We start from the raw sequence: 27,970 nt of genomic DNA on the forward strand, positions 1-27,970 counted from the left end.
AAGACGATGGCTCAGGAAGAAAATGCTTAGGCCGCCTGACAATTGGCACAGAAAACTTAATATAAGCAGGATGATGCATTACAAATCTGCCATATAAAACACTACACCGGTGGTAAAATTGCTTCACCCAATTGCATTGGCCGTTGACTGCATATGTGTGTAATGGTAGGTCGGGAGTGTATGCTGCCCTGTCTGCGTGCCAGGGCTCCGGTCAGCCCACCCATCGCAGATGTGTTGCCAACTCTCACTTGGCAGGCACTTTGAAACCTTTCTTTACCTCTGCAGTGGTCAACACTGTCAACATCTCCATCAGACCACATGTATACGCAGAGCCTCTGAATCAGTGTGACTGGAGCGTCTGTCTATGCATGTGCCTTTTTTAATGATGTGTGCTGCAGGTTTGTGCAAACCGCGTGTGTGTGCGCAGCTGCTGCTGACATGTATTTGTGCCTTTTTTTTCCCCTCAGCTTAAAGGGTCAGTGCACCCAAACTGAAAGAAATGCACCCACGGGAGTTTGACCAGTAGATTGTTTTGATTTTATGTTAAAAACTTTGTGAGTTTGTATCACAAACACAGCATTAACAAATTTATGCTAAAACATTCAGCAGCAGCAGCATCTCTTCCCAGAAATTGTGTTTCCATTACTCCCAATATGCCACAAACCTCACTGTCAACAGTTTTCATTGGGACTATTTCTTTGGGAGAACTTAAATCCAATAAAAACTGTCTACAGTAAAGTCTTTGGAGTAGTAACTGAGCTATTTACACACATCTTTTTTTTTATATTAATTCCAATGCAAACTCACGCTGTCCCTCCAATCATTGTTCACACACATATTTTTTTCTTTTTTAAATTTAGACCAAAAATTTTAGGAAGATTTTTGGGGAAGTGGCTCAAGTTTGGTTGGAGTTATAAATGGAGAGGCGCAGTAATGCTTTGCTCTTCACTGCTAACAAGGCATAAAGCAGAGATTAATCTAGACCGAATCAAAAAATGTGTACTAGGTATACCTCAGTCTCAGCTTCACCACAGCTTTAATGAATAAATACTAGCAGGTGACAGTACTGACCCACACAAACTGACTTTTTTTTCTCCCTAATGTCACATACTGAGATTGCAGTTCCTTGCCTGAACCTATACATTCATTTTTATGCTGTTGTTTAACCGAGTCGTGCTGTGGGATTGTGACCGTAGCAGTAACTTCTTTTCATCCCTGCCCTTTTGCACCTTGCTCTGAAAGCTTCTCAGAGTCTTCGCTCAAGGAAGCTTGAAGCTCAATCCCCCTCCTCCACACACACAAACACACACACGCTGAAACTTTCCCTATATCTGCCCTCCCTTCTTCCATCCCTCTCTTTACTCCCTCCTCTCAGCTCAAAACTATAAGAGCCAGACAGGAGTGCACACACATACAATCCTCCTGCTCACACACACACACCCTCACTGCACATGCTTTGAGTGGAACAGATTCACAGTGCTGCACTGGAGTGAGACAACGGTGTATGATTGAGAGAGAGTTTATTCTCACCCCGCGTCAGCTCAAGGAAACCACCAGTGTGCAGAGGTTCATGAACGGATGACCTCAACAGAGGACCTTTTTTATCAGACCATGGAAGCCAAGAATTGGAGCTAAAAGAAAAGAAGAGTTTTTTTACTTGTTTGTTTGTTTTTTTAAACAAAAAACACCTTTTTGGCTGAAGTGGAAATTAGAGTTTTGTCTGTGGGATTACTGGGAACTTCATTCATGAGCTCTTGTCATGTTGGTATCCTGCATGATTGTTTCTTGTTGACAGGAGCCATCTCTGTGTTTTGGATTTCCCACGGATCACAGTTTATATTCTGAACACAGTGTGTGAATGAAGGGCGCGGGAGCAGGAAACATGTCAAGCGGACGATTCAGTCACCTGTTGAGGGGTGTCTGGTTTCTGTGGCAAGGTGAGTTCAAGCACTGACTTCGGCGTAGTTAATTGGTGTAGATTTTGATTCTTGAAAAATGTTGAAGAGAAATGTTATTTTACAGTAGGCTTAAACTCACAAAGACCACGAGTCATGTAAAATTTACATTTTACACTTCAGCAGGTAATCCGGAGCTACAGATACCCCCTTGTAATCAAATGTTTCACTAGGAAAAGAATAAGAGACAGTAAATGCTTACTCTTGTAAGAACTAGAGCTAGAACTTTAGATTGGAGAACGAACACATGGTCAGACAAAAAAAACAGAGATTAAAGCTGACATCTTCATAATTATAAGGAAGTCATTATGCTATTTGTCACAATTCAAATGAAAGCTCAACATGTGGATCACCACTTTGAAAAATTAAACACAAATTATGCTGATGTTAGACTTATGAATAGCCCGTCTGTGTTCCCCATCTCCCCCTGTGAGCGTCTTCAAAGCGTTTGTGGCCACTGGAGGAGTCTTCAAAAAGGGGCTCAAGCTGGTGCCTTTAAACAATGGCTCCCTAGGAGCAGAGAAGCGTGGCCCTGGAACTAATGTTGCCATTATGTTAATGGTTAGAATAACAGCAGACAGCCATTACTGACCCTACCTCAAGCTGCTGTGCCGAGCTGATGATCTGTCCGCTTGGCCTCGATCATGGAAGCAAAGCATTTTGGCCATCAGGGCTGGTTAGGGTGATGGGTGGCTGGAGGCAGACAGGAGGAGACATCTGTCTGGTGCCAGCCTTACTTTCCCCTCCCTTCAGAACCATCTCCTGCTCAATGCTTCAGTAGTAGACTGGTATCTTTGAGCTTTTCGCTTCTTCCCCACTCAAGTTTGTCAGTGGGAGACCGGCAAGGTTGAGTCGTCAGCTCCACACAGGACAGTTCAAACTGTGCAGAAAGCCGCTTAGAGAAGCTTTAAAGAGGAATTTGTTTGGATTATGTATTTATAACTTTTGGCAGATGTTTTATTATTTCAGATTTGTGCTCCTTTCCTATACTAAGTAACAGCTCAGTTCTAAAAGTTAATCTTTTGAAAAACTTGTCATTTACCCACACTTTGTTGGGAGATTTTCTCCACCTTTGAACGTGTAAAAGGAAAGGTGACCAAGTATAACTGGATTTAAAAAACTCCTTCAGCACACATCCAGCTTGAACTGGATAATAAAATGTCTGATCCAACCCCTAATCATTTTTGTTTAAGCTACATCTTGGCTGTAGCAGGTTCCACCTCTCTCCAAGTACATGAAACAGCCACCAACCAGATCTCCAGAACCATCTCAAGCCAGGCTTTTGAATTAAGATGAAAGAATTAAAATTTCAGTTCCAAAAACATCAACGGACCATCAACTTCCCTGTCCACTATCTAAATCTTAAGTACCTTGGCTGTCCACCAAAAAAAAAAGACCACAATGAATGAAGGTGCTCGTATAACAAAGAATCCTCCTCGTTGTCAGACAGCTCAAAATCCAGCGTTGGGCTTCAATGTGCTGCTGGCTTTCAGAGACTTTTGAAAAACATCGTTGAAGAGTAAGTGGATGTGTTGGCTTGAGGAGACAGCTGTTTTACGCAGTACGACATTATGTGTGTGTGAGTGTGAGTTGTTGCTTTGTGAATAGGAGCCAGAGTTTGCTAACCACAGTGGAACTGGCAGCAGCATCCATTGGGCAAACCCCTGTTGATCCCTTGTCTAAATAAACGAGGCCGTTGGATTAAGCAGCTTACACTGTGATGAAAAGACAACAGTAGTTGTCCTTGTGCTGCCCTGGGGACAGAAGGATACTCCTGGCCTGGAAGGCTGCGATGAGATCCTGGGGTTAAAGCCAAAAGAAGAAACGGGGACCCAGGGTTAGAATAACACACTGGACCTCATGTTCTTAGGAAAACCTCTAAATCAGCCTGACCTTCGTCTGACTTTAGTGACAAGGGTGGAAGGAAAGGAAAGGGATATTCCTGCAAAACAGCCCTGGCTGAGAAAAATCTACTTTGCATGCTGTTGTGCGGAGACAGAGCAGGGCAGCAGTACATTATCTATGCCGTAAAGACTATAATTATAAATTCAGTAATTACAGTTTTGAATGCTAGTGCCTTAACAATGAGGGCATTGACTGTGTACCAAGTTGATCAAGCTTAACGTGTGTCAATAAAACTGTCAGAATCTAAATCAATAAAGAAAGGACTAAGTTTAGAAAAGCATACCATACCATCAGCATGCGTTCAGAAGTATTGTCAACATAGATTATTTTTAGTTGCCAAATCAAGGTTTGTGTCAGCCTGCATGAGAGTCCTCTCTCACGCCTTTAAATTTTTTCTTAGACAGCCCAGAATCACACAGCATAAATGTGCTGAAGGGATAATGATAACTTAGGCTGCTTTATAATAAATGTGTTAGCTCATCGAGGGAACAGGAGGTTTGGCTGAAGGGTTAGCTTCTACCAAATGAGAACTGCAGGTCCAGGTAACGCAGAAGATGTTTAATGTGTATTCTGTGTTTTTAGCAACAGGCACTGGGCACCAACATCTTCTATCTGTATTCAGCAGAACGGAGTATTGAATAAAGTCCTCAAAGCATTATATGGAGGGATATATGAGTATCAATAGTCATTCACTGGTGTAGAACCAGAAGACAATAAATCCTTTATGGTTTAAAACAAACAGTAAATAGTAAATAGTAAAAAAAAAAAAAAAAAGAGCACTTTTTTAAAAGAAAAAAGTAGAACAACTGTTGTGCGGCCTGTTGTATTGAAATATTTACACCCCATGTTTGCGTACTCTTACCTTTTTGGATAAGATAAATAAAATTATTGTTTCTGCTGAACAGTGAAAATCTGTTGAAATAGTGGATCTTTTAAGAGTAAAAAGTTATTATGCAGGTGGTTGCATCGTCTAGATTAATTCAATTATTTAGATTAGAAGAGGAGCCGTGAGAAAAAATAAAACCACAAGCAGGAATATCAATCTTCACTGCGCATTGTGCACTATATGTGGATATCCTGCAAAACATTGTGCAGCCAGCACACACCCCTTCATTATCAGGTGCTGCAAGCCAAAACGCTTAGGAATCATTGGCTATTAACACCTATCCAAAATCTGGATGGCAGCTGAGTGAGTCAGGAAGCCTGAAAAAGCAGCTGTGAACTGTGAATAATGTGCAGCAGTCACCTAAATATGTGGAATGATGAGCTTCTGTAGCATTTAATGTTGCTTTTGAGAGAACGTGCACACATGCACCTCACTAATCTTGTCATTCTGGAGCACGAAGATGCCTCACCCCTCCAAACTCCACCCCTTACTGTCATGAACTTCGTTCACTTCATAAACCATTGACAGACACACGGAGAAAGAGAAGAAAATAAACAAAGACAGATGAAAGAAAGGAGAAATCTGAAATCCATCCAGGACAAATGAGGCGTAAATATCATGGCTTTTTCATCAGGGGGAGAGAAAAGTAATCAGGCGGAGAGGAAGGAGGGCCAGGAGGGCACAGGCACTTCAGGGACAGTTTAGGGAGTTTGATCCACAGCACAAAGAGTGATCAGAGCACAGAAAGAGGGTAAGGATGTAGTTAAAAGAAGAAGAAGAAGAAGTTGGAAGATTTATTTAAAATACTGGGGGGATTGGTCCAACACTGCCTTCATGTCAACACATTATTTGGATATTTTTCCCTCACCTAGGCTGCCTCCATTTTGGCAGCTTTAGTGATTCTCTGTTAAATATTTTCAGAAGTAGCTGTGAAGAAGACACAGACATCTCTCTCCGTGATGGACCAGCTGTGCGGTCAACTTCAACGTCATGCACTTGATTCCCCGCAAGCCCTGAATTAAAAGTGCCAGGATCTGGTTCTTGTTTTTACAGGATAGCTCCAAATAAAGACGTACATAAAGCCTTATTTTTAACGTGGCTCTGTGGACGAGACGTGAGAGAGGAGAGCGAACGCTGCCAGACCGTAATCACAAATGCAAACAAACAAACAGAGGGCAACCCGGAGGTCTCATATAAATGGTAACCCTTCTGCAGTCTACTGTGCATCAATGTGTGCAGTGTGTTTTTTGTGAAAGTGTACGTATGTGCGTGTGTAGGGGGGAACTGAAGGAATATATGAGCTCAAAGACAGGTAGATTACTTTGGCTGGTCATCAGTCAGATGAGGCGAACGCCAGTGTTAGTGGGGATGACAGACTGACCGTCCAGACCACACGCAGCTCACAGGCTGCGGCACTGACCTCTGGTGGAAGAATTGTAAATCTACACGATTTAGAGGAATGATTTTTGCTTGTGGATTCAGCAGTGTTTTGTAAGGCTTGATGGCAATTAAAAGAGCCGGAGTGCATCAAGGGGTAGAGTAGGAAGGTGGCTTTAATCCTGTCATTCCAGAATTTGTCACATTCTTCTCAATAAGGGAACAGCTTTGAAGGCAATTGTTGGATTCATCTACTGGATAATAAAACAAAACGACCTGTTGTTTTTTTTTTTGACACTCCAGAATGTGAAGATTAATATAAGAAATTAGCATAGAGCAGCAAATGTCCCCTACAGAAGAACTTTTCTCCTGGTCTTGGCTTTAAAATAATTATGAACACAATAAGGATTCTGGATGCTATCCCAGCCATTATAGGGCAAGAGGCAGGGACTAGCACAGAGAGACAGACACCTACTGAAACCTATGGGCACTTCAGAATCATCAGTTAACCTAATCCCACTAATTATATTTCTTTGGACTGTGGGAGGAAACCAGACTACCCAGACAGAACCCAGAACACCCTGCAAAGAGAGGGGTCAGATGGTGGAGCTGAACTCAGGACCTTTTTCCTATGAGGCAACAGTGCTAACCACTGCAGCATGCTGCCTTTCTGCCTTCCCATAAGATGAGCGGAAGAAAATGGATGAATGTAAATAAAAATGCAGAAACAGTGAGTCGCTGAATGTAGAAACCTGTAAGCTTACTTTTCTGATAAGTGATTTCTCTTTAATGCTTATTAGTATTTTTCTATCAAGTCATAAGGCTGCATGAAACCCACATTGTATGTAGTCAGTAACATATTCTTTCTGGATATTGTTGAATACTGTAAATTCTGATGTCTTTGAGGAAACTAGACTTTGGCTTTAGGAATTATAATGTTCCTGCAGCATTTCTGTAAAAAATGTGACAAAGAAGATTTTTGTCGCGGTTAAAGAAAGAGAAGAGGCTGATTTGGGGGGTTAAGGTGAGGACCTGGAGTTATATTTCAAAGTAATTAACTGTTTAATGAGATTAGAAAAAGAAACACTAAAATAACAGTCTAATGTCATCCAAGAAGTATACAATTATTAAATATTCTGATCAACACAGTAGTGTAAAATTGTTGAAGATTATAGAAAGCATACTATTATGAATACCTTAATGCTGGTAAATCTAGTTCTTTAGCGCATGGTCACTGTACATTACTCTAAATGCTATTACACGTTCTGTAAAGATAATTTCTACCTTTTAAAAAGTATTTAATAAATTCAGCTACTTCCACAAGCATCAAATCCATCTTTAAGCTTAAATGTAACTTTCAAGTCTCAGTCTTACATAAAGTTTTACTGGTATATGTAATGAAATCTGTTTTAAAAGATGCACTGACCACTATGCTGTGACAGGCCATATAAGTGGGAAGTTTTAGGGCCCGCTGTGGAAAAATAAATCAGTAGGAACCATTGCAGGGTAAAACTAATGCAATGTGACTGCCTGTGTAGGAAGTGAATCAAGTAAAATCTCCTCCAAATGGAGACTGGGATTGGATATTATCATATGTATTACACCATCACCTCACTTGTGGTTGGAATAGGGCTCTTTTGTAGAAGAATACTTAAAACCCCACGATGAGCAATTTTGTTTTACTAAGCTCTGCTTTTATGAGCACTCTTTTAGTAAATGCAACCATATGCCCAACTGGAAGGAGATCCAAGAGAGGGAAAGGGACTGAATGACAAGTGACCTCAAGAAACACTCTATAGAAATGCTTTGGCAAGAACAGAAAGTCCAATATACCAGTCCAAATGACTCCACATCACAGACTGGGACTCTTGTCTCTGTGTCCATTCATTGTGCTCTATGCGAGTAACCACTTAGGCAACATGTTGCATGGACAGATAACACAAAACAGACCAATTGGATGACTTGTAAGGAGCCGTGGAAATTAATTAATCCTGACTAGTATTTCTGCTCCGGGTTCTCCCAAAGGAGCCCAGCTGGGACTGACTGACCGGGTTTCTTCACCAGCTGCAGTGACAGGGAGCATAAACAAACACATCACCACATAGGGGAAATTGCAAACATGTTTCATTGCCTGTGACAGCAAAAAGAAGAATTAATCTTATCAACATACCGACAGACTGCTGAAAGGAGGAAAAATTTGCTTTGAGTTTGAGTCTGGCTTTGTGGTCGATGGATGTACAGGTCAGACTTTACGGTTGTGTGTTTGTTTATGTGTGTGAGCATCAGCTGGAAGGACGTTGGGAAACGACTGAGCAGCACACATGTCTGCGGCTGTGGTCAGTGTGTGTGGGAAGCATTCCAAGAGCAAAGGGAACAAAAAATATCCTCCATTTGACACTAACAAGGTTAATAAATGCAGATCCGTCAGCCTCCATCTTGGAGCCTTTTAAAGGAAAATCAACATCACACACTTTCCGTTCAAAAGTCCTTGAGCTTCATTTGCTGAGCCATGGGAAAACCGAGTGGTCTGTGGGTCCTCATAGCTGAAACTTGCACAACTTACTCCAAACTCAAATGTAGCCTCGACAGGTGATCTTCTCCCTGAAAAATGTGGTGTAAGCTTACTAAAAGTAGTAAAGGGAGAATGTGACAGTTATGGGAGTAAAAGGAATAATAGAGCAAGTAAAAAGGAAAGGGAGGAAAAACTAGGCGGAATACTTAAAAAGAAACTTAAAGCAAAAGTGCAACAATTTCTAATGTTTTCAGCAAAAGACTGTAGCACTTAAAAAGCACTTTCGTGGATAGAGCCTGATCTGCATGTAGCAGTTTTACAGTTTTACTGTTTACATTCAGTGCTGCCATCTTGGATAGCTAAATCAGGGTATGTTGATCTGTTCCCACTAATATTGCCATTTCCAACTTGAGGGGGTGTCTCACAAAAAATTCCTGACTGGTAAATCAAAATTTCTAACATATTCTAGAATGCGCCACTAGCTAGTAGTCATATACACTCATTGGCCGCTTCATCAGGAACAGCAGCTCGTTAACACAAATATCTAAACAGTTAATCACATGGCAGCAACTCAAGACATTTTGGCATGCAGACATGGTCTGGACATCCTGTTGAAGTTAGAACTGAGCAACAGAAAGGGGAAGAAAAGTGATTTTGAATAGTTGGAGCTATCTCTAACGTTCACAGAGAATGATCCAAAAAAGAGAAAATATCCAGTGAGCGGAGGTTCTCTGTGTGAAAATATCTTGTAGGAGTCAAAGGTCAAAGCAGAATGGCCAGACTCCTCCATGCAGACAGAAAGTCAAAAGTAACTCAAATAACTACAGGCTACAACCACGTTTTACAGAGAAGCATCTCTGAACATACAACATGTCAAACTCTGAAGCAGGTGGGCTACACCAGTCAGCTAAGAACAGAAAACTGGAGCTGCAATTCACACAGGCTCACTCAAATTGAAGACTGGAAAAATGCTGCCTGGTGTGATGAGTTTTGACTTCCGCTGGGACATTTGGAAGGCAGGATCTGATCTTGGCATATAACATGAAACGATGGATCTTTCCTGCTTTATATTAGCATTATAAACTGGTGGTACTGGTGTCATGGTGCGGGGACTGTTTTCTCCTCACACCTTGGGCCTCTTGGCACCAATTGATTAAATGCTACAGCCTACCTGAGCATTGTTACAGACCATATCTGTCCCTTCATGACCAGAGCACACCATTCTAATGGCTACTTCCAGCAGAAATCACACACACAGTGTCACAAAGTTAAGGCCATCACAAACTGGTTTGCTGAACATCACAGTGCAGAGTCTCAAGCCAATAGAGCTCCTTTGGGATGTGGTGGAAGAGGCGATTGACATTATGGATGACCAGCTGACATGTCTGTGGCAACTGTGCGATGCTATCATGTCAATATGAACCAAAATCTCTGAGGAATGTGCCCAGAAAATGACAGCATTAGATAGAAGGCTGATACCACACTCTAAGCAAAAACACAGTCATTCTGTCCACATGTGACAATATTCCCCTACCAACACACTTTCACAAGTTCATTGTGTAAAGGTTACATGAAATGGTAAAAGCCTAATGAGGATATTTCAAGTCAACAAATGAAAATGAATGCAACAGAAGATGGAGGCATCTGCGAGAACACATGTAGCTTTGCTTTTTGACATTTCTTTTGGGGGGATTTAAAGCTGAAGCCATAACTTTGACACACGCAAAAGTACGCACATTGCCCAGACAGACCCCAGAGGGCTTCCTCATGTTGCAACCATGAGGGTGCAATCAGAAAATCCTATCGCTTTGGTCTGGTTGGAAACCACACCAGAGCACTCGACCTTGTTGGCAACACACGCATTGAGGTGAAATTGCAGTTAAGATTAATGGCAGACACACTGCAGATGTGCAAATGTCAGATCAATAAAATGCTATAGAGTGAATACGGCGTTCCTTTGGATTAGCTGTCAGTGTTTGGGAAAACTCAAGAACAAGAACATTAATCATCATGAGTGTTTTTCTTAAAATCATATTATCAGCAGATGTGTTTGGCTCAGTTGGCCTGCTGCTGTTGCTGACCCACCCGTTTGCATTATTGCAATTTTTTGAGAAAAACAAAATATAACTATATATACAGTACAAAGACTACACACTCCCACACAAACACTTCCACTCACACCTCCTGTCTCAAAGCAAACTAAAAGCCTGTATGTTGCAGCTGCAGGCTGATTGAAGTGACAAGCCAAAATTTTAGCACTGATACAAAGGTCCTGTTTTACAGCCATGTATGGATAAATAGCAGTCTTTCTCCTCATTACATAGAAAATTCAACAAAAGTACAATCCCAAAAGAGTTTGGACTGAACTGCAGTGAATCTAGCTTGTTTGAAATGTGAATATAACCAATAGGCTCTTAGCATTTCCATTTATTTTCTAATGACGGAGGCTGAGAGTCTTCCCATGCCATGGAGCGAAGCATTTGTGTTGATCAGATGGGATAACTGACACACTGTTTTGATTTTTCTTTCCAGCTCTGTTGGTGGTAGGAACAGGGACAAAACTTTGGGAGGTGCCAACAGGTCCATTTGCATCCTCCTCCAACTTCAGTGAGAGCCTCCAGTGGGAGCCCCACTGTCAGTACCATAACATACAGGACAGAGTGAGAATCACAGCAGATATACCACCACAACTGGATGGTACTTGGGTATCAATAAGGTACAAATTCATATAGAGCAATGATAATGACCCTCCATCTTAAAAACAAAAGCCAAATCAAGACCTGTCCCAAATAATTCAATACTTCAGATTCATCTCTGTCATACTTAAGAACTTGAAAGCTATCCATAAAAACAATTGCCTATATAATTTTTCTCCTTCTGCATTTAGATGCGAAGTTCGTCCTGGTCCAGAGTTTCTTACCCGCTCCTACACTTTCCATCCCAACCGTCACTTCCAGGCCCTGCAGCACTACTATACCGACAGCAGCTGCGAGGATCCTAGCTACTCCCTGATAGTCAGGGGAAAGATCCGTCTGCGCCAGGCCTCTTGGATCACTCGTGGGGCTACTGAAGCTGAGCATCACCTCAGCAAAGTGGCCATTGTGGTTCATAGCCTTGCAGCCAAACAGAGGTTGGCCTCCAGGCTCCCTTCAACATGCGTAGGTCTCAGCCTGGGTCGAGTGGTGCCAGGGAAGCTCTACGAGCTATACAACACCCGGGCAGGGAGGGGATGTCTGGAAGCACTGGGTTTCTCCATGATGGAGATGGGTTTAGTACGAGTAGAAACGCAATACCACAGCCATGGAAGGAAGGTCCAGGAGCTGTTCTTGGGGGATATCCACACTGACTGGACACAAAGAACTCAGTACAAACCTACTGGGTACCAGCAACCACTGCAGAATGCCATGGTAAGACAGTACGGTGATTTTTTATCAATAAGCACTGAAAGCAGTTTCTGTTCATTTCATTTCATTTATTTATTTATTTCACACTTGGTACAACAGTTTCCACAGTTAGTTCTTTCAGACAAACCAACCACACTTTCTATCAGTAAAGCACTGCAACCATGTGTGAAAAGGAGCAGGAAGAAGAAAATATTCTTGTTAAACCCTGCCCCCTATCTACAATCCAACTTATATTGCAAGTGGGCACCAAAAATTAAGGAACAAACTAACATTAACATTTATCTCCGGTCCTAAATCAAACCAAACAACAAATTTACAATCAGAACATACCACTCCACATAGTAACAAGGAGAAATGATAAGTAAATAAAATAAATGAGGCAAAAAAAAAAATGGATCCTTTGTCAATTAACTCCAATTTCATTCACATTCTTCATATTGAGTTATCGTTTTAGACATGTAACACTTTTTAAAACAATGAAAATTTATACAATTCTTTAAATTATAATGAAGAGAGTTCCACAGTCGTATACCCCTAACCGTTGGACTCATTAATCTTTGTGTAGTCCTAGCTAGCTGATGCTTAAAATAAAATTTCCTTCTGCTGTCTTCTGCCCCCAAACACATTAAAAATACTCTTTGTAACTTAAAAGGCAAAATTATTTTTAGCCTTAAACATAATTAATAGTGTCCGTAGTTTCACTAAATCTCCTAATTTTAATAATTTCGATTTTATAAATAATTTATTTGTATGTTCTCTATATTTAACATTATGAATCATTTGTATCACTTTCTTCTGTAATAAGTTTAGAGGTTTTATAGTATTCTCATATGTATTCCCCCAAACTTCGACACAGTAACTAAAGTACGAGAAAAACAATGAAAAATATAAAATGCGCATTGTTTTGTAGTCTAATAAATCTCTTACATTTCCCAAAATATAAATGTTTTTAACCATCTTCTGTCTAATATATTCAATATGTGATTTCCACGTCAAATTTTCATGTACTATTACACCCAAAAAGCGAAAATCAGTAACTCTTTCAATCAATTCTCCATTAATGGACATAATGACTTCTTCCTCCTTTACACGATTGCCAAATATCATGAATTTCGTTTTTTGTCAGATTCAAAGATAATTTATTTACATCAAACCATTTTTTAAATCTTAACATCTCAGAAATCATAATTTCAACCAAATCTTTCAAATTCTCTCCAGAGCAATAAAAATTTGTGTCATCTGCAAATAGAATAAAATTTAACCTTTTTGATACGTCACAGATATCATTAATATACAAATTAAAACGTTTAGGTCCCAAAATAGAACCTTGAGGAACGCCACATACAATCTTTAATCTTTCAGAGGTATTGCCGAGATAATGTACATATTGCGACCTATTTTCTAAATAACTCGTTAACCAATTCAATGCCACTCCTCTCACACCATAATTATACAATTAAGAAATCAAAAAAGAATGTTGTAATGTGTCAAAAGCTTTTTTTTAAATTAACGAATACCCCAACTGTGTATTTATTATTATGGGTTGCAGATGAAATATCGTCAATGAAAGTCAACAATGCTAATGCCAATGATCTATTTTTAAGAAATCCAAATTGATTTTCATTTATTAGTTGATTTTTTTCAATAAAACTATCAAGTCTTTGCGCAAAAAGTTTTTCAAGCACTTTTGAAAACTGTGTTAAAACTATGCTTATCTCTTGATTTATATAAGGGTATCACTTTTGCCACTTTCATTCGATCAGGAAATACTCCTGATTGTAACAAGAGATTTAAAATATCTCTTATACTACACTATACTTTAATACTTATACAGTCTAAAGTCTTTTTAATTATAACCATGTCTATACCATCACAGTCAGTAGATTTTTTATTATTTTTTTGAAAATATTTTTATTGAAAAAAGAAAACAACAGTACTTGCAGTTACCGAAATACAATCAACCCTTCTTCATTTTCCTAAGTAAATAAACATATATATATATATATATATATATATATATATATATATATATATATATGAAAAAAAACATATATATATATAAAAACACAATGCCCCCCCCCCCAGTCCCACACAGATCAACACAACCATCAAACATATTAGAGGAATATAACAGTAACAAAAGTAGATTTAAACAGGCAATACCTCTAGACTAGCAAAATAAGAGATAAAGGGTTGCCACTTGTGAAAAAATTTGGCAACGTATATTTAGTTTTTTCAAGTTTTAAAAAAAACATGACACCTTTAAGCCACCGGGAAATAGTAGGATACTTAACAGACTTCCAATGCAACAATATTAGACGTCTCGCTAATAGGGATGTGAAGGCTATAATATCCTTTTGTGTGGAATCAAGTGTAAGTGAGCGAACAGGAATCCCAAATACAGCAATCAGAGGACAAGGATGAAGAGTTACCCCAAGAACAGTTGACATAATAGCAAAATACCCTGTCCAGAAACCTTGTAGCTCAGGACACAGAAAAAACATGTGACTAAGGTGACAAGGAGAACCATGGCATTTATCACATTTATTTTCCACTTCTGGATACAATTCAGAAAGTCTAGACTTAGAGAAATGCACCCTGTGTATGACCTTAAATTGAATAAGTCCAAGACGAGCACAGGAGGTGGAAGATCGTACCCTTGCTATAGCCTGTTCCCAAGACTCTTCATGTATACGAATTCCCAGTTCTCCTTCCCATGTACACTTAAGCTTAACATTAGAGTGGTTACTAAAAGACAGAATAGCATCATAGAGTTTCGAAATGGTTCCTCTGTGATGAGGAACAAATGATAACGTAGTTTCCCACTGCTGTTCTGGAGGTAAAAAAGATTTTTTATTTTTAAAGTTTTCTACAATTGCTATTTTCTTTTATGGTAATATCAGCTAAGAATATAGAATTAACCACTCTACTTTCTCCTTTCCAGACTTCCTCATATTCTGGGTCGTCATTTTTTCTAATTAAATTTGCTAAAGTAGGTCCAACATTTACAAAAAAAGAATTGAATTTGTTCAGTCATCGACAACTTGATTATTCTTAATGAAATAAATAGGCCGATCTGAGGGTGTGTTCTTGTTACCCAATACTTCTTTAAAAATATTCCAAATGCACTTAATATTATTCTTGTTTTCCTGAAAAAGTTTCATATAATAGTCTTTCTTGGCTTTCCTCAATATTAATACCAACTTATTTTTATAAGCAAGACCCTTAGTTATCCAAGGTTTCAAATTCTTATTCTTTTTCCTATACTTAAATGATACCAATAGACAATATTTATCATACGAGGCCAAGTAAGTGTTTAAAAATGCTCCATATGCAACGTTGACCTCATTAACATAAACTTCCTTCCAGTCCACTTCCATGAGATCTTGTCTAAACTTGTTAATTGCCTCGTTGTTTCTTAACCTTCTATGACTCACGAAACCAACTTCTTCCTTTCTTTTCATATTTAAATCAAAAGTACAAAAGACTGGTAAATGATCACTTATATCGTTTATGATGAGGCCACTCATAATATTACTCTCCAAGCTATTAATGAAAATATGATCAATTAGTGTTTCTGATTTATCCGTTATTCTACTCGGCTTTATAATTAAAGGATAAAATCCTTTTCCAAATAATAATTCAAAAAAATCTGACGCAGCCTGTTAATTAAGATAGATCAACACGTTACAGGCTGACAAACTGTTGTTGTTGTTTTTTTCAAACATCTAGGCAGTTTGGGTTTAGACCATATTATACATTTATAAAAAATAGTTTCTTCCAGGCCAAAAAACTTTTTTTTAGTCTGGAAAATCTGCTCAATTTAGTCTTGAAGCAAAGCTCTCTAGGGGAAAAGATTAGTCAGTGAGACCATTAGTCAATCAACAGAAAATGTATCAGTCATTTACTGAGAAAAAATGTAAAACAGATTGTTTTCATGCCTGCAAAGCATTGCGGCTCTCAGTGTTGGATGGGGTGTTCGAACCACAAAGGAAGCCACGATATTTGGCAGGTAGCTGAAATGAAAATGTTCCACCGACAACACAGAGGTTGGCTAATGCCTATAACAGCACCTACATTTTCGTTGTTGCTGTTTAATTGTTTTTCAGAGCTTTTCAGCTTTATTCAGTAGCACGATGAATATTAGGAAAGCAGGGAGGGAGACACATTTGCATTTTAAACCAGCACCCTTTCACCATTTGTCACTCAAACTTGCCCCATCCTTCATGAAGCATAACTTCAAGCCTAATTAAAGAGGATTAAATATCAAAGCCAGTAATTCTAAAACGAGAAACGGACAGCATCTATTAAAAAAAATGCTTGGGGTCAACATCTAACATTCTTTTTTCTTGCAGCATCACATCCACCCCTGCCCTGTATGTGCTCTGGTGTACCGCTCCTCAGACCAGCGCCCCCCTGTGTTGCCCCGCAGCCCTGCAACCTATCTGTCTCTTGGAGGCCGATGGGTTAGCCAGCGCTGTGAAACCCGTCCCAATGTCCTCTTTCTTACCCGAGACTTCACCTTTAATCCCCACCAGCACGCCTGGGAGGGCATCTACCGGCACTATTCTGACTCTGCCTGCTCTCAGCCCACTTTCACCCTGAGAGCCTCAGGCCACTATGCTCAGGGAAACCCCTCCCCCAAAATCTCAGGAGCCTCTGAGTTTGTCTTCAAGGTAACCCAGGTCAGAGCCACAGCTATGGGGGAGCCCATAGCCAAATTGCTAAACAGTACAAAGCCAGGGAAGTGTGGTCGTGCTAGAGGATGGGAGGTCGGAGTAGAGCAGGACTTGACCCCCACAGACGGATGCACCGTGTTGGGTATCAAGCTGCCCCATAAAGAGTACGAGCTCTTCAAGATAGAGCTGGATCACAGGAAACACCCACTGCTGTTTATCGGCGAGAGGCCAACTGACGGGTCCAGTCCTGACCGACCGCTGAGGCGACCCACTTCCTTTCAGGCTCCCATGGTACTTTGCAGTGGGGGAAGCACACAGGCCGCCCGCTCAGGTTTTAACAGCAAGCAAGTACAGTTAGCAGCCAGTGGGACAGAGAGGCTTCCACAGCTGGTCCTGCTGGTGTTTGGATCTGTGCTTTGCGGCTGGCTCTGTGTTTACTAGACATTGTTCGCAAATCAAACCTGTTAAACAGCTGAAGCCAGTGATGGACATTTTTTCCTGGCAGCTGTTTTTCATTTTCCTTCCACATGATGACATGTTCATGACCACATGTGAAATAGGCAAGAAAGACATTTAGAAGATATATGCTGTCTGTAGGTTAACCTAAATGACTCACTTCATCTCCTTTTTCTAACAAATCTGTATAAAAGCCACCAATATATACAAATGCCATCATTTCAGTATGTAAAACTTCATATATTCTTTTGAAACATGATACCTTTGTATGATAATCAAAATGATGCTCTCAAGTCGCAAACTGATTTCAAATGTGGGTCTTCATTAATATGCAAGCCAGGGCTATTTCAGTTACTTTTCACCAAGATGCAGTACAACTAATGCACTTTGTAAATAATATTTTATCAGCATATTGGTAAGAACAGTTACCATCACTGGTCAAGTTTTAGTGTATTAGTCTTTTTTCTATCAACAGCCAGTCTAAACAAATTAATGAAATTAATATTTATTTTATCCATTTATACTGTGCTTTTTTATAAAATCTTTTTTTTGTCTAATATTTTAGTTAGTTTTGTCATTTAATATTTCCATGTCTATTAAAAGTTGCTTATCATAATATTTTTGTGAGATTCCTTTTCATCGTTCATATCATCAAGACAAAAGTTATGTGGGGTGCTCTATAAATTCAGTTTATTTTAACTAAACTTGATTTATATTACATTTCTACATTACAGAAATAGTCATCTAAAGGTACTTGATATTGCAAGGTAAAGACCTCATAATATTAGAGAAAGAAATCCAAGAATCCCCAAAGAGCAAGGACAATGGAGCAGTGTGGAAAAAACTCGTGGAACGTGTCCAGAGAGAGGTGTTTTTGTATGTAAGATATCAGACAGCTTCCCAACACTGACAGTGACCACAGATAACTGAGATTTGTGCTCCTTCTTTGTTTGCCCACTGTGCTGCACCTAACTGGATAAAATTTTAACTTAAATTTAGGTAGTATTACAAGAAATGTGTTTCTGACGACATTTGAGGCAGAAAAATGAGGCATGCATTCGCTGAATCTGTCTTCGTTTTAGATCAACAACAGCTATTTTTGGCTGGACAGTGTTTATTTGCATAGAGCAGCCTAGACCTCAGTGTTTTAAGATTTTGTTTGACAGAAAGAGCAGACTAAAGGGAAATGGCATGCAGCAAATGGCTGGTGGGTAGACTCAAATCAGACCGCCTGAGAAAGGACATGAGCCTTCAGTACATGGGCCACATGATTTACTGGGTAGGCAGATATCAACCTGTGAATGTGGAGCAGGCGACTCAACTTGGCACTTACAGAAAGCACTGAATGACTTGTTACATAGAGAATGGACACCTACCAATGCAACCAGGCTCAGGGACCATCTGCCACACCTAAGTAGACTTGCTGCCGAACCTCTGAGATCAGGAATAAGTGTAGCTTTTACTTCAAGCAAACAGTACAGTCAGTTTAGAGTCCTGTACTGGAGAAAGTCTGTTGCAGATTTCATGCTTGTCCATTCGACATTTGTTGAGATAGGTATGCAAGTCTAAAATACAAACCTTATGGTAGTGCTATGTAATGTTAAAATCAGTGTAAGTAGGTTTCTATCCTCAGGGGACAAATCTGAAGACTCGCAATCTGTCCAAAAGTTGTTAAAATATGTTAGCATGGACCAAAGTATACGATGGATGAACTGGCGCATGTAAAAAATAAAAGTTTACTTGCAGCATTCCCAAGCTGTTGTTTTATCAGAAAATTCAGGCAAGGATTAACTGAATTTGTTCTCTGGTGTTCATACTGTGGTTTGATTCAAAGCCCACAAAGTGGGTGAGCGTTTGATAGTCATATGGCTCACACATTACTCCGCAAACATTCCAGTGCAGGTCAAACTACTGCAAACACAGAAGGATATCAGATTGGATGCACAGCCTTCAGCCAAGAAAACAGATTTTTCAGCCGCTTTGACATTAAATGAGCCAAGAGGAGCAACAGCAGGAGACAGCAGAGGAATATTTTTTATATATAGCTCCAGATATTCAGTGTTGTGACTGAAGTCAGTGAAGCGCTGGAGATGTCGTCCATTTGTAAAACCCTGACAACTGTGTCTAATGACTTCAAGCACCTCAGCTCAGCATAGTGCAGAATATCATCCAAACTCATCACCAGTGTCTGGACCTTTATCTACTGAACACTTGAATACTCTGCACATGTACACAGGTCTATCAACACCTGCATAACAGTGATAGTGGCGAGGAAGAATTAGGCATATCTGGGACTTACGTTGTGCAAGATTCCTCGCTAATAAGGTTATTAGAAAATAAAGCAGCCTGTACCACCCCTAAATTGCCAGATCGGGTGAAAACAACATATCAAGGGGATGAACTTGTTAGCAAAGGGTTACCCATCAACACACTGGCACAGAGGAACATTGTGCTTTTGGCCACCTAATCTAATGTTAACTATTCTTTGAGTTTTTGGAAGTAAGATTTTCTAACTGCTAGTTTATCTACTTTGTTCAACAGAAAGCCAAGCATTGTGACCATCTTTTATTTGGTGCATTTGTAAAGCTTTTTTAGAGGGTCAATATCTTCACTGAACTTTCCCACATACAAGTAAGTATAAAACAGACCAACATACTAGGCAGTATCAAAGAGGAAGGCTAAGTCATGCACACCATAAAGCACTAAAAACACAAAACAAAGATAAGCACAAATAAACACAAGCGTAAACCAATAAATGAAGCTGAAAATAAAGCAAGGGCTGCGTAGAGATAAATAAAGGCTACTTTACAAGAGTCAGCCATTAGAGCCAGTATAGAAGTCTTGCACAGCATCAGCATTGCTAACCCTTAAGCGCTTTAAATATAACATAACAGCCAATCAGCTACGCATGAATGCATCATGTGGTTTTGGTGATCCACTACACCCTTTTACACAATATCTGTCAGTCTGTATAATAAGAAATGAGCACCAAACATTATAGAAAGTATTACTCAGCTTCAGCTCGTTCTTCAGCACAGGCTTTCTGCTGTGATCCAGCTTTAAAACTGGGAACTGTTGTTAAGTACATTAAAGGGGTATTTATGAAAAAAATGAAGCCAACGTGGTTATCTCCTGGAATTTATGAAAGAAAGAAAGAAAGAAAGAAAGAAAGAAAGAAAGAAAGAAAGAAAGAAAGAAAGAAAGAAAGAAAGAAAGAAAGAAAGAAAGAAAGAAAGAAAGAAAGAAAGAAAGAAAGAAAGAAGACGGTCTTTTTTTCCAGAGACTGCATACTGTTCTTATTAACTCCTGCAAGGACGATGATGGCAGCTGCTAGTCCCATGAGGTCATCCTTCAGGCTTGAATGGAGAATATAGGTCTGTAACCTCCCAGAGCCATCACAAAAAAAGACCCAAAAACTGACTGAAAGAAAAAACTGGAAGTAAATGAGTGGCATTTATCTGCACAATAACATGCAGAATCTTTCATTAAAACAATTTTGAACCTAGACAAATCAAACTTTTAGTGAATCTAGGAGTAACCACACACATCAATGTCGGTTTTTGCTTGCTTTTGATGGCTGGCCTGGGGTCTGTTTGTGGTTTTTGTTAGTGCACCATGCAGTGAAGGCAGAAAGACATGCAAGGCCAGCCTGTTAGTAATCAGGCCCAGCAGATTATTAAATGCAATGATTGAGGAAAAGATAAGAAACAGAGCCAGCTCAGTTAGTTAGAAGAAGACTAAGAACCCTCTTAGTCACTACCTAGAATTATCAGTGTTTATAAATTTTACCTCAGCAGATATTTTTGGATTTTTAGAATTAGTTTATAAAGAATGTTTTCTTCTAGAGTATTGCATAGGGAAAATGTCTGTATGCCTATCACAGAGGAAACAAAGAGACTGGCTGTTTAGGTAGAGAAAAACACTGAAAACACTCAGAAAAACAGTCATCTTTTAATTAATTAAGTAATTTATATTCCTGGAGTATAGTGCAAAAGAATGATACCTATTCTACCGAGTCAACTTGGTTAGCAAAGTGCATCGACAGTGCACAGTGATATTTAACAAGAGTCTAATTTGGAACCACAAAACAAAATGTAAATAAAAATAAACCGGGGCTACCAGCAACAGCTAAATTAAAAGGTTTGAGCACTATGTGACATGGCGAGCTGTTTATATCTACAGGTGGATTAAAATATGAAGGTGATGCATTGGCAAAACAACTACACTGAGCCAAACAAGTAAATTCTTAGTAATATTTATCCTAAAGTTATGGTTTTGCCTGCACCTGTTCAGCACCTGTCAGTTTTATTAAACCAGACATGCTGGGAGCAGACATCCCATCTCCGTCATTAAGGCCTTGCTAATGTGCTACAATTGCAGATTTAAGTGGAATCAGAGTCAAGCGAGGTTAAGCTTCCTTCCTGAAACAACAGCCATCTGTAGGTAGAGGATGAAAGTCATTTAAAGGATGTTGCAGACAGGCATTGAGAGGTGGTTATGACATAAAATACTCTCTGAAATGTAAGGAGAGAGTCTGCTTTCCTTTTGGTTTTATCTGAGCACTGGGCAAGCAGGACTTGCCTTTCTTGCCCAGATACTGTAGACATCTGCTGCATTCAGATAATATGGACTACTACATGAAGTAAAGCTAAAGAGGCTTATTTTATTAGGCTATAAATATGTAGCATTTCTTCTGCAAAGTCAGACATTAAGATGTACGGGGGTTGGGCTGGATATTTTAAAGCAAGAGTCAGTGGGGACTGGTTTGTTTTTAGAACCAATCTCACATGCTATTTTAGGACCTGGAGTTTTTGGCACTTCTATAGCAGCTTTATTTCTCGACTCCTTTAGGTTGCCTCTTTTCTATTGACAGAAAAACTCACTACAGAATAAGGATACTTCATTTGTTTAATTTGCAAAACTTGGGCAAGGCTATCTTTATTTTGTTTATCAAATCTAAATTTACTGTAACAGATCTAGCAAATTGTCTCCTAAATAATGCACATTTATTAATTGTCAAAATCCAAAAGGAAAAAACACGTGAAAAGTTAAATGTACACATATTTACTTTCAGAACAGTTGACTAAGTAGTTTAGCTTAGCTTAGCAAAACGAATAAAATAGGGAACAGCATTATACAGATTATTTGCTTGTAACTGAAAAGAAACTAAGTTAGGCAACCTGTTTCTTTTATTTGGCTCTCACAAGAAACTGAATACACATAGACTATTTATCAAACTGTCAAACTATTCAGTTCATACCAAAAAAAATTGTATTGCTTAATTTTCTAAAAGGCAACCAAGTGAAAGAAACACAAGTATTAAGGGACACAGTGGTCATGCATAAGAAAACTGGCCAAAATTCCTTCACTTGACATTTTCCAGACTAGAAAAGATGTCCAAAAATCTGTCAGTCACCAACAAAATGTAACAATGAGCCTCTTAATTAGGGCCTAGTGTAACAGTCAAGAAAAAGTAGCCAATTTACCACCTGTGCAGTTTAGCTGCGTTCCCATGGACTTCTGCAACATAGCACATGCAATGTTTTAGCTTTTATTTAAGAAATAAATTTCTTTACTTTGCTGTTAGACTTTTTTCTGACGAGCTGACCTTGGAATACGATTTTAAGAATGTTCCTATAGACTGTAAAAAAAAAAAAGAAATTAAAAAAAAGAAGAAACAAAACAAAACAAACCCTAAGGAGTTTCCTTTCGGCTAAACCAAGTTTCCAGACCACAAACAGTTTGGTGGTTTAGTCTGACAAATGTTCTGGTAAAAGAAAGACACAGTGCTGCTTTTGGACAGAGATTCATTAGAAATACAGGAGAGGTATGTTTTTTTTCTCCCATCTCCTGCTTTCCCATAAAAATGAACACACACACACACACACACACACACACACGCACACACAGATATACACACGTAATTGAGATGACATCACTGCAGTAGTATGGACGACTTCCAACCTCGCTCACTCATTCAAATTTCAGGGTCTGTTAAGAAAATCCCATTATTTCTATAAGAATATGAGCTGCAGCTGTTTCATAAAAGATATCATCAGCCATAAGTTGGCTGGCTCAGTTGAAACAAATGGGTTTCTATTGAGAAACGTGTCCTACTGCACAACAAGGCTTTGTGTCTCTGCCCACAGTGCTGTAACATGGGGCAGCGACTGCACTTTTCCTGCTTGATCTCATGCCAAACAAAGAGCGGGCTCCTTTTTTGTCATGACCTCATGCTCATATACTTAACCAACCTCTGAACAGATCCAGCACCTCATTCCAGCACGTAATTTTCTTTTTTTTACTTTCATAAAATGAATTCTTCATCTATCAATAAAACAGTGGTGGAAGACTTTTCGGCTTTTAACTTATACAAAGTCTCCTGTTCAAAATCCCATTTAAGTAACAGTGTATGTATAATATGTGTTATATTATATATGCATAAGCAGAAAAATAAGCTATGAGTAAAAGTGTACACTAGTAAGTTGTGTGAGGAGTGTTGTAGTTTGAAAAATGTCCTGTACTTCAAGAGGAATACTGGAGTTTTCCCAGAAAAATGTACTTTAAGGCTCAAAAATATTGATTCTTCAGGAATACTGGCACCAGAGAGTGTTGTATATGCTATCTTAATGATCTCTTAATGAGTATGAAAAATGTATTGTTGGGACTATTTAACTGCCCTTCATACTTTTAGGCAGTTTAATATATAATTTTACCAGCTTAAAAGCCATCTTTAAGTAACCAATAATAGACCTACAGCTATCACATGCAAAGTAGTTTAAACTTAAATATTAAGTAAAACACAATATCTCAAGTGTGTTTCAGTGCAACTCTTTAATGTACTAGTTCAGTGTGTGCAAGCTGCATTTTACTCCATCAAGGTGGAGCTAGTTTTCACAGCTTCACTCACAATTATTTACATATAGATAGTTCAGTCCATAGGTTCCCTTAGAGTCCCTTTAGAGTAAAGTAAATGAGGTGGTTATGCAAATTCAGTATAAATTCTAGTTTTGTAGTTAGAAATGGAACAATTAAAAGTGACAGCTGTCCCAAAATTGGAGGTGGGAGGGAGGGATGGATGGATGGATGGGTGGATGGATGAAAAAAAGACATTGCCTTCTGTGTGCAATAGTTGTTTACAAAACTTTGTGTCATATATTTTCAATAAAACCTTCAAAGGAGTTCAGTGGGGAAATCATTTATTTGTAGAACTTCTAATAATCAGTGATGTCATTTTTTTAAAGTGACTTTAGCTGTAAAAAGCACGATATGTCTCTGTGAAATAATGTGGAACTGAAGTATGAAGAGACACAAGGAAATTGGAAAATAGGAAATACACAACTCTTTGCCGCTCCAGGTCACAACAGATCCCAGGGAAAAAAGCAGAAAGAAAACCCATAATTCATTCTCCTTTGCCACATAAAATCATTACAGATGAACAGTAACTCACAGCATCCAGTTTGAGATACATTTCTAGCATATTTGCTGCCTCTGGGACTCATTTTGACAGAAGCATTCCCCTCTGGACTGTCTGTCAGTCCTGGTGGCTTGTTAAATCGGGTCATGTTTCTGTTCTAAGGTTAAGATCACACAAATGATTGAAAGGGTGTGTGTTGGATGGATCTGCCACAGGCCAGTTCTTCCAGACTGCATCACTCACTGCCAGTTGTCCTGGATCCAACCTTTCTGCCAATTATTTTTCAAACCATTCAGGCCCCCCGAGGTCTTACAGAGACCTCTTGTAAATAGAAAATTTGCATGAAATTTGGCTTACTTATGTGCCAAGCAGCTATGCCATGAGGAGTATTTTATTTCACTCACAAAACTTTGAGAAGGAAAATAAATTAAGGACATATTTAAACAAGCCAAAAATGTTTCAATGAAGTAAAAGATGGACCGTTTTTATTGTGCACTTTAATGGATGCGTAATGAAATTATGGCTCATAGTTAAGACCATAAAAAGAGGTGTCAAGGTGATGTATAATTAAACATTTTAGGTATTTTTCAAACTTCAAAGTGCAGGCAGACACTGAGTTTTCTGTATAGCGGTCTATGAAGAACAGACCTAGTGAAACAACGGTGTGTGTATGTGGGGATGGGGGGCGGGATGCAAGGCAGGCTGGTTATAGATCAATCAGAGCCGGGTTGCGTTTTTTAATGTTTAACATGGATAATAAGAACGGACAGATCCAGACAGTTTCATATAAAGTCAAAGAAGAGGGACTAATGCGTTACTTTCTTACATGTATCAAGTGTTTCTTAACAGCCCTTCTGTGAACACTGTTCAGGTCGCTGGATTGTTGATTTGAATGGTGAGATATACAGATGTGTGCATGATTTAAGTTTGATCCGTGTTAATGTAACTTTACCCGAATTCCTTATTAATAAGACTCTGTATGCATGAGTTGTTTTAGAAGCATATTACAGACTGTGATGGATTACCTCTGCTCAGGGTCACAGACCTTTAAAAGGTTTTTAAATATAGAGTTTTTATCTCTTCGTCTATTTCGAATCCTAGACCTCAGAATGGACTTCCTTTTATATGAGTCGTGAACAAATATTTCTGTGCAATTATAGGAAAGGGATACAGAGTTTTAATGAGGTCAGAAAAAAGCAAATACACATTTATAGGAAGGCTACTCATGCAGCACAGAGGAAAAGGGCTAAACCTAATCAGGCTGAACGCTAGTTGGAAGCAGGATTTGAAATGAATTTTGCACTCTTGATGCAATAATTTGACATTTTGGGAAATCCACGTACTCAGTAATACATGCCAAGATTGACACCACTCTGCATTAAATGATGATGGAGTGATGGCGGCTACGTCATCAGGCGACACGTTAACTGATAATATTTTTTTAAATAGACTGGAAAGTGAGTCTGAAAGCTTTGAAACCTTTGTACCAAAAGGTAACAGAATCCATCTATTTCTTTCAAAGATTACAAAATAACAGATTACATCTGGTTTAATTCAGAGAAACCAGAATGTCAATGACATCATAGCTCATCTGGGTCACTATCCATCACAGTTCACAGGTTATTATGATGTGTGAAGTACAAAGAGAAAGTGATAGGTTTGTTGTCGCTGGCTGGCCGTATTGCACAAAGTGGACAGAGTAATGCCACTCAAATTGAAAATACTAAACGTGACCTTGACCTTGAGTAGAATGTTTGTGAAAACCCATTAGGTGATCACTGTATGCATGTTTCATTAAATTCTGACCATTACTCATTATTATTATGACCACTGGACGAGGATCAGTTGTGAATGTGAACAGACAGAATAACAGATGCCTCACCATGAGTATGAGCTCCTGCTGGATGTTCATGGGTTTAAAACATCATGTTCAGATGAAAAGCTGTGGTTCTGAAAGTGTTACACATTCCATTTCTTGGCCAAATGAATTACTTGAATATTTTAACTGGTATCTTACAGTTGTTGCCTCAGACCTTTTCTTCAGGTAAGTAGCAGACCTTGTAATTTTAATCCTTTCAGCATTTTTAAAACATCCCTACACGATTTACCTCGGGAATAGATTATTTCCCAACTTAAATGAAAAATTGTGAATTAATATTGGTTGGTTTCCACTATTGAGCCTGAAGCTGCGCATTGCTGTGGCCAAACCAAAAAGCCCAGGAGCTACTGGGCTCAGGTGAACACATGGGGTTTCCTGACACAAACCCGGCTCCGCTGCATCCATCCATGACGTGCAGACAGAAAAACTGTCAAGTTGTTACCGATACAATAACACGGGATGAATCACCCCGGATTTTATTTTACTCCACAACACAGCAGCAGCAACAGAAATCCGAGGGGTAATTAATTTCCCTGCAGCTATATATGTTAACACTCTTATCCCACTGCAAATTGTGGTGCTGCCAAATCAAGCAAAGCAGAAGCAACTAAAAAGCCAGCGGAGCCTCGGCTGTCAGTGGCAGCAGGTCTGGTTTTGTTGAGAGCAGCAGTCATACAGCACATGTACAGCCATCTTTTATTGATGAGCTGTCCTCACATCAGTCCAGTTATTACAACAAATGAATAAACTCTTCTGAATTTACTTTCATATACAATGCGACCCATTTAAGACAAGTGTCTAGCTATGAGTTAAAGCATTACTGAATATAAGCTATAAGTCCCTCTAATGCATCTGCATTAGTCCACTTAAGTCACAGTGATAAAGATCGGTTTCTCTGTAATATAAATATCCTGCAATGTTTGAAAAACCCAGGAAGCTAATGTTAAAAGTGTTTCCTGAATCCTCAAAGATTCTGGGTTAAAAACCTGCCTGCTGCACAGTGATCGATTTTCAGCCTGTTTTCCAATCCCAACAAAGATGCTATCGAAGTCTAGCTGGACAGGACAAGATCAGACTCTGGACATGCATACTGTGCAGCTAGTGTTGGGGAAAAAAGCCAGGCTCTTAACATTACTATAGTTCTATTATGTGCAGGTCTCTGGGGTTAAAGAAAGATCGGGACTCTGAGGATAAGAGAGTAAGTACCAAAACCTTTCTCAGTAAATCTCACTGGGAAGTGCTTGTCATAATTCTACCATTTAAAATCCTTTTTCATTCTTCATCACCTTGTTTTCCCCTCAAATAGTATTAATCGGTGCTGGTTAAGATAACATGGAATAACAGAGCCTTTTATAATCATATAAATGCTTTAATAATTAAGGGGAAATTAGATTACATGACCTAGACAGGCTCATTCTTATCCTTCCCTAAGGCTACTTCAGCTTGTAAGTAATCTCTGCCTATAGTGCTGATGGATCCCCAGCTCCTCCAGTTTGCATG

The 27,970-nt window shown here is 39.1% G+C and overlaps 1 protein-coding gene across 1 annotated transcript; it reads left to right on the forward strand.

Moving 5' to 3' along the window:
* Nucleotides 1-1,410: 1,410 nt before the first annotated feature.
* On the forward strand, nucleotides 1,411-17,792 carry apcdd1l (adenomatosis polyposis coli down-regulated 1-like). The gene is made up of 4 exons (XM_085457548.1): nucleotides 1,411-1,937; nucleotides 11,168-11,351; nucleotides 11,523-12,042; nucleotides 16,395-17,792. The coding sequence occupies exons 1-4, from the start codon at nucleotides 1,859-1,861 to the stop codon at nucleotides 17,157-17,159; spliced, it is 1,548 nt and encodes a 515-aa protein (XP_085313674.1). The 5' UTR covers nucleotides 1,411-1,858; the 3' UTR covers nucleotides 17,160-17,792.
* The last annotated feature ends 10,178 nt before the right edge of the window (nucleotides 17,793-27,970 follow it).

Source organism: Copadichromis virginalis, linkage group LG5, assembly GCF_057382275.1.
Source record: "Copadichromis virginalis isolate Kocher_CV1m ecotype Utaka linkage group LG5, C_Virginalis_male_GT1.1, whole genome shotgun sequence".
NCBI lineage: Eukaryota > Metazoa > Chordata > Actinopteri > Cichliformes > Cichlidae > Copadichromis > Copadichromis virginalis.